The sequence below is a fragment of the Xyrauchen texanus genome, chromosome 32 (assembly GCF_025860055.1).
Source record: "Xyrauchen texanus isolate HMW12.3.18 chromosome 32, RBS_HiC_50CHRs, whole genome shotgun sequence".
NCBI lineage: Eukaryota > Metazoa > Chordata > Actinopteri > Cypriniformes > Catostomidae > Xyrauchen > Xyrauchen texanus.
The window spans coordinates 40,643,925-40,650,478 of NC_068307.1; the positions used below are offsets into that span (position 1 = coordinate 40,643,925).

General features: G+C 35.8%; 1 protein-coding gene across 1 annotated transcript in view; it reads left to right on the top strand.

The window, feature by feature from the left end:
* The window catches only part of slc11a2 (solute carrier family 11 member 2), a 227,013-nt gene extending 220,847 nt beyond the window's left edge, over positions 1-6,166 (top strand). Inside the window, exons 12-14 of the mRNA XM_052101452.1 lie at positions 3,742-3,861; positions 4,049-4,198; positions 6,089-6,166. Of these exons, the coding sequence (XP_051957412.1) occupies positions 3,742-3,861; positions 4,049-4,198; positions 6,089-6,166 (348 nt within the window). The remainder of the gene's footprint in view (positions 1-3,741; positions 3,862-4,048; positions 4,199-6,088) is intronic.
* Positions 6,167-6,554: the final 388 nt, after the last annotated feature.

Genomic DNA, 6,554 nt, shown 5'->3' on the forward strand with positions numbered 1-6,554 from the left:
ATAACTTTTAGCAGTTGAAGGGTGACACTCATTGTCTCTGGCATGGTTCCTCCTTATATCACTCTACCCAGTGCTTCTGCAATCAGAAACGGGTGTTAAACATTATAGCACTCAGGTGTGTGTACCCGTACCCTCAGCAAGATGAGCTTGTAGGCCATCGATTGTGAAAGCAATCATGGGGTAACTGCTATGACACTGAAGCATCAAGCAGAACAGTTTTTTCCTTGTCGCAAATCATTTATTTTCACTGAAAGAAACACAAATGCAAACATAGAAGAGTTAAAGGATACAATGATCGTTGGAACATGAACAATGAGAAGAAAAAAATTAACTCTAAAAACAATAGGCTCATGGAGCCACACCGATAGCCCCATATTTCTGCTATTAAACCATACATGGTTTTAAGTATGAATATGCCAAAAGAAATGTTCTGAACAAGAATCTAAAAGGATTTTAAGGATTTTATTGGTAACATTTAAAATAAGGTTACATTTATTAACATAAGTTAACAACTTTAGTTAACATGAAATGACAATGAAACATACTTGTACAGCATTTATTAATTTGGTTACTGTTAATTTCAACATATATTAACACATTTTTTAAATGAAAAGTTGTGTTAGATCCAGTCTTCCACTAACCTCTCTCTAAGTCAGAAGACAGTAAATATATCCAAATATCAGAGTTCAATCTGATAAACAAAACCAGTCAACATCAACAGCTTGTTGTGTCAACTCAGTCTTTACAAGCCCACGAGTTTGGCAGAGTCAGCAGGGGAATATAGCAGAAAGCAGGAGACAAAAGTGATAGTAAAATTGAGTTTGAGTAATCTTAGTTGTGTATTTATCAATGCTCAGTCTGACTTCATCTGACCACAAGTTCAACAAGTGTTATTAAACCAAGCAAAAGGCAATGGAAAATCACTGCTTCACAACATGGTGCTGTGACGTTAAGACCTTGAGTAGAGGCAGCTCGAACTTGTGAAGACATTACAGTACACAACATAAAATTAAACAGAGAAGAAATATATAAATGAGAAACAAGTAAAAATATATATAGCATTGAATGAAGAAATTAAAGTTCTCTTGAAGTAATGCACAAAAATGTTACCTTTTAAAACTCAAATTAGAACATTAGATTATTAGATTATTTAGTTGTATATGTTAACATAGTTTATACACTATGAAATAATATGAACCAACAATGAACAATTTTATTTGTATTAACTAACATTAACAAAGACTAATAATTTGTGTAAATATATATATACAATATACAATATACGAACACTTAGTTGTTCTGTGTATTGGTTCAGACAATGCAAGTACACATACAGGATTTCTGCATGTCATTAAAAATGTTAATAAATGAGCAAAAAATGTACCTTTCAGACGTTGTTGTAGGAGGCCTCTGATGCAGAATAAAAGTTTTTTTTTTAAGGTTTTACGGTTTAGTCATTTTTAATGACTTAACAGTCAGTGGTCAGGGAGGGCAGCAGAAATCCTGTATTTGTACTTGCATTGACTGAACAAATATACAGAACAACTAGGTGTTCGTTTGCACTGATGATTGCTTATGTAGCCCCATACCTGTATATATCATTAATAATAATCACACAACAGTCATATTTTTTATTAATTGTTATTTATTAATAAAAAAATATAACTTTTACAGAACTGTAATTTGAACTCAGTCAATCTTTTTCTGACTAACAAACAAAGCCCAGGGCCAGTTCAATGTATTTGTTACTGACAAGATTACAATTTCAAATACTGCAACCAGAAATTATTTACTGACTGATTCAATTCTGGCCTTTAACAAAGAAAAAACACATTCTCAGAAGCCCCAGAATTATACTACAACTATCTTCTTAAACATTCAAAAACATCCAGAACCTGTTTCTGCCCAACTGATTTTGACTAACAAACAAATCCCAGGGCCAGTTCAAAGTTTTTAGAACTAGAATGTAGTAATGTATTAAATTCTGGTCTAAATTCAAAATGTTAACAAAGAAAACAAATTTAGAACTTAGTTATAGTGAATAATCAAAGACATTATTTTTCTATTAATATTCGTTTTCCATTTGTGAAATTCCAAGAATTTTTTTTTTTTTTTTTAAGGATAGCACAAAATAATTGTAATATTACAACCATGGCCCTCACAGGGATATGTTGGCTTTGATCATCATTTATGTGTATGTTCCTTCTTTAAAACTATTTCTGATGGACTGCTCACATATACAGTAAGTGTTAGATAGACAGCATTGTGAGTATTATAATAAGCAGGATATTTGTGTTGTCCTTCATGACCCAAGTGGGCACTTTCAGGTCATTCAAGTGGCCAAGATGTGCTGAGTGCTATGTACCAGTCAGCCACATTCACATTTCTTTGACTTCAACCACCACTTTTTGACAATATCACTCCTAGGAAGAGGACTTTTAATGGATAAATGATCCATTCCAGAGCTTTGCAGATGTACATTTCTGAAATCAAAAACCTAGTGATAAGTGTTACACTAACTGAAGAGCCATATGAGTTGCATTATTTATACTAAATAATTGTGCATTTATTTACAGAATTTTACATTTAAAGTTTAAAAAAAAATAAAAATGTTTTTTTGAATAATCTAGTTTAGACCTTTGTTTTGTCAGACAAGTAATTCTAACTTCATGATCCAAATTTGGTTTTTAACCACTGCATATCTTTAACATTAAACAATTTATGGATTTAGCCACATTGAGAGACAATATCTCTAGGATTATACTATGCATAAGTGGTCACCATTTAGCGGTCCGGGTCCAGACCCGTGAGACATCATGACAACAGTTACCCTATCTCACAGTTTCTACACTTTAAGTGAGCAGTGCATCAAACAAAGGAGCTGTGTACACCGCAAGAAGATCCTGGGCGTATATAGCACTGCGTTGCATAGTAGAGCTGCAGACCCTGTTATTTTAATGACATTTAACTGTAGCGGAGACATACAGTGAGCGTCTGTAAGCAAAGTGAAGATCCTCCATATCCCACTAATTTGGTTGTCTCTGGGCCCCCAATGTCCTAATCCTTGCCCAGTTATTAAGTTACTTTTCTGAATGTTTAGGAATTTTTTACTTCTATTGAAGGTGGGCATATTCAGAAAGCTGTTTTAAAAATGGTGTTTATTTTTGCAATTACGTTTGGTGGCAATTGTGGTGCAGAATATCTTTACTTCAGCTTTAAATGAATAGTTCACCTGAAAGGGGAAATTATGTCGTTTCAAACCAATATGACTGACTTTCTTCTTTGGAACACTAAAAAAGATTGTTTAGCAGAATCTTTGAGGTGCTCCTTTCAGTATAATGGCAGTGGATAGTGATTCACTTTAAAGGATGAAAAAGTATCATAAACGTAGTCCATGTGCTTGTATGTCATATTCCATGTCTTATGAAGACATACAATCTGTTTCGGTGAAAAGAAACACAATTTAAAAACTTTTTTTTGACGCTGAGTTTTTCACAGTTGCCTGATTACACAGTTACTGTTCTAATAAAATATTGTTTTTTGCATTATATGTAGGATTTCAATAAATTACAGTTACATTTAAGCATACATTTGATGTTCAACAACAAACATCTTAACAAACTGCAAAGTTTTAACAAAACTAAGTTATCATAAAGATATTACAATACTGTCAATGTTGATGATGTATTTTGTACTAGTGCAATTCATTCTAAAAAAAATGTTGGCTTCCTATGATTAAAGGGTGTAGTTCTGGGTTGTTTTTTTGGCCCGGCTGCGCTGTATATTTGGGCAATTGGGATTCTTGCTGCTGGACAGAGTTCTACTATGACGGGAACCTACTCTGGTCAGTTTGTTATGGAGGTAAGTTTATCTAAAAACTCACCTATAAACTGGGTTGTTGTACATGTTGGTGTAGTTTTATTCTCTTTGTTGTTTTTGTTTTTTGGTTGTTTTTTTTCATACAGTGAAAGTATGCTTGGCAGAAGGCAACTTGTAAGAATTGGTTGCAAACATTCCTTGTTTTCTTTCTCTGCCTTGGCTCTTACAGGGTTTTCTGAACCTCCGTTGGTCTCGCTTTTCTCGGGTATTGTTGACACGCTCCATTGCCATCTTTCCCACACTTCTGGTTGCTGTCTTTGAGGACGTCCAGCATCTAACTGGCATGAACGACTTTCTCAATGTGCTGCAAAGCATGCAGGTTAGTGTTACGCACACTGTGGCCCAAAAAAATTTGGACACACCCCATTAATTAATCTTTTTTTCTATTCCAGTTATTTCTGTGAGGACAATCCTAATTCTATGCCATACAAAGACATTCTAGAGAATTGTGTGCTTCCAAATATTTTTCAACAGTTTGTGGAGGGCCCTTGTCTGTTCAAGCATGACAATGACCCTGTGCACAAAGCGAGGCCCATATAGAAATTCTTATTGTGTCTTGTTGTAGATCTGGACTGGCCTGTACAAAGCCCAGACCTGAACCTCTCTGAACATATTTGGGAAGAATTGGAATGCTGTATAATGTGGTCTGGCTTGCTGTTCCAGTTAATGTCAAAGGTGTTCAGTAAGTGTTAATGTGTGGGTTATGCAGGTCAGTCAAGTTCTTCCAGACCAGACTTCTACTAGACCTAAACTAGTAGTGCTTTGGGTACTGTCACTTTGAAACAGAAAACACCCTCCTCAAACTGTTGCAACAAAGTTGGAAGAGCATAATTCTCTAGAATGTCATTGCCAATGGCGTGTGGTGGACCTTTGAAATGAGGAGGCAGAGTGCCATCTCAGGGTTCATCCAATGTAAATTAATATTTCAGTTCCAAACATAGTTTTTAGGTTAACCCCATAAAGAAATATGATACATCATTATATATGTAATATACTGTATTATATCATGTATGGTTTTCACTGATACAGTATATGCCCAAATATATGAACTATAGTTTACATACAGTTGAAGTCAGAAATGTACATACGCCTTAGCCAAATGCATTTGTGAAAGATTTATATTTTTGGGGAATGGACGAGTCTGGAGACTGGGAGGTGAGTATTTATTACATAAAACAAAAGAAATTTGGCTCTCAGTGGCCATCTCAAACAGCGTCCTTTTAACAGTCTTTTAATAAAAAAATTAAGCAGTTATTTGCTGCTGGTCATCCGGTCACCAGCTCTCTTGCAACTCTCTCACACTCCGACACTCTGGTGTGCCTTATCAGGTCTCCCTCCGCCATCACTATAACGAGAGACAGATGTTAGAATGATTACAAACAAGGTGACGAGCCTTTCCGCTTGACTACCACCCCTGGAGTTGTGAGTTTGAATCCAGGGCATGCTGAGTGTCTCCTAAGCAACCAAATTGTCCTGGTTGCTAGGGAGGGTAGAGTCACATGGGGTAACATCCTTGTGGTCGCAATTAGGGGTTCTCACTCTCAATGGGGCACATTGTAAGTTGTGTGTGGATCGCGGAGTGGATCGCCTCCACAAGCTGTGAGTCTCCGCGGTGTCATGCACAGCATGCCACGTTATAAGATGCGCGGATTGACGGTCTCAGAAGCGTAGGCAACTGGGACTTGTCCTCTGCCACCACGATTGAGGTGAGTAACCGCGCCACCACGTGGACCTACTAAGTAGTGGGAATTAAGCAATCAAAATTGAGAGAAAAGTGGATAAAGTAAGATTGCTCGCTAAAAAACGTCTCATTCACAAACCATTTGACTTTAAAGTTCATTTTGATTTGGACGTAAATTAGTCCATTCACAGTATTACTTTGGAAATATGAATAATGTACACTCTGTTTGACCTCACATTTTACTTGAGCTGACATTCATATTTTATTTGTTTTATTTATGTACAGTTTAATGTTTTTGTCACCCAACATTTTTGAGGAGGCACTGCCTACCTTGGCGTCTCTGGCACTGGTCATTGCATGCTGTAGCGTTAAAATTAGTTTTCACTGGAATTACTGGATTAGCCAAACCTGTTAATTAAAGGGTGTTTGTTCCAAATACTTTTGGCCATATAGTGTATGTGATGATATTTAACACTTTGGTTGAACACATTCAGTATTTTGATTTTATTGTTATTTATTTTTTCATAGTTGCCCTTTGCTCTGATCCCAATTCTCACCTTTACCAGCTTGACGTCACTCATGAATGATTTCGCCAATGGACTGTGAGTATCCTTATCAGCACTGCAGTTTTAATCGGGAATCTTTTTTCTGTGATGATCAATGCTGTTTGGTTCAGGATCTTGAAATAGCCATTTTTTAGAGCAGTTAACAGAACAGAAAATATATTTTAATTTGGTTGAAATTTGTCTTTAAGAAAATTGTAAGCACACTGTACAGTATTAAGGCACATCTCAGCAGTCCTCACCTCAACTTTTGAAGATTTTATCATTTAATTCTTGTGATGAGGGAGATAAGGAAACTTGTTAATAGGTTTATTCAAGTCCAAAATTCAATTCTGCTTTTTCTTAGTTTAAATTATATCTATCCCCACTAAAAGACAGAATTATTTCCCTCATGTTGGTTAATATCCCCCTGAATCAGTAATTTCTATGGA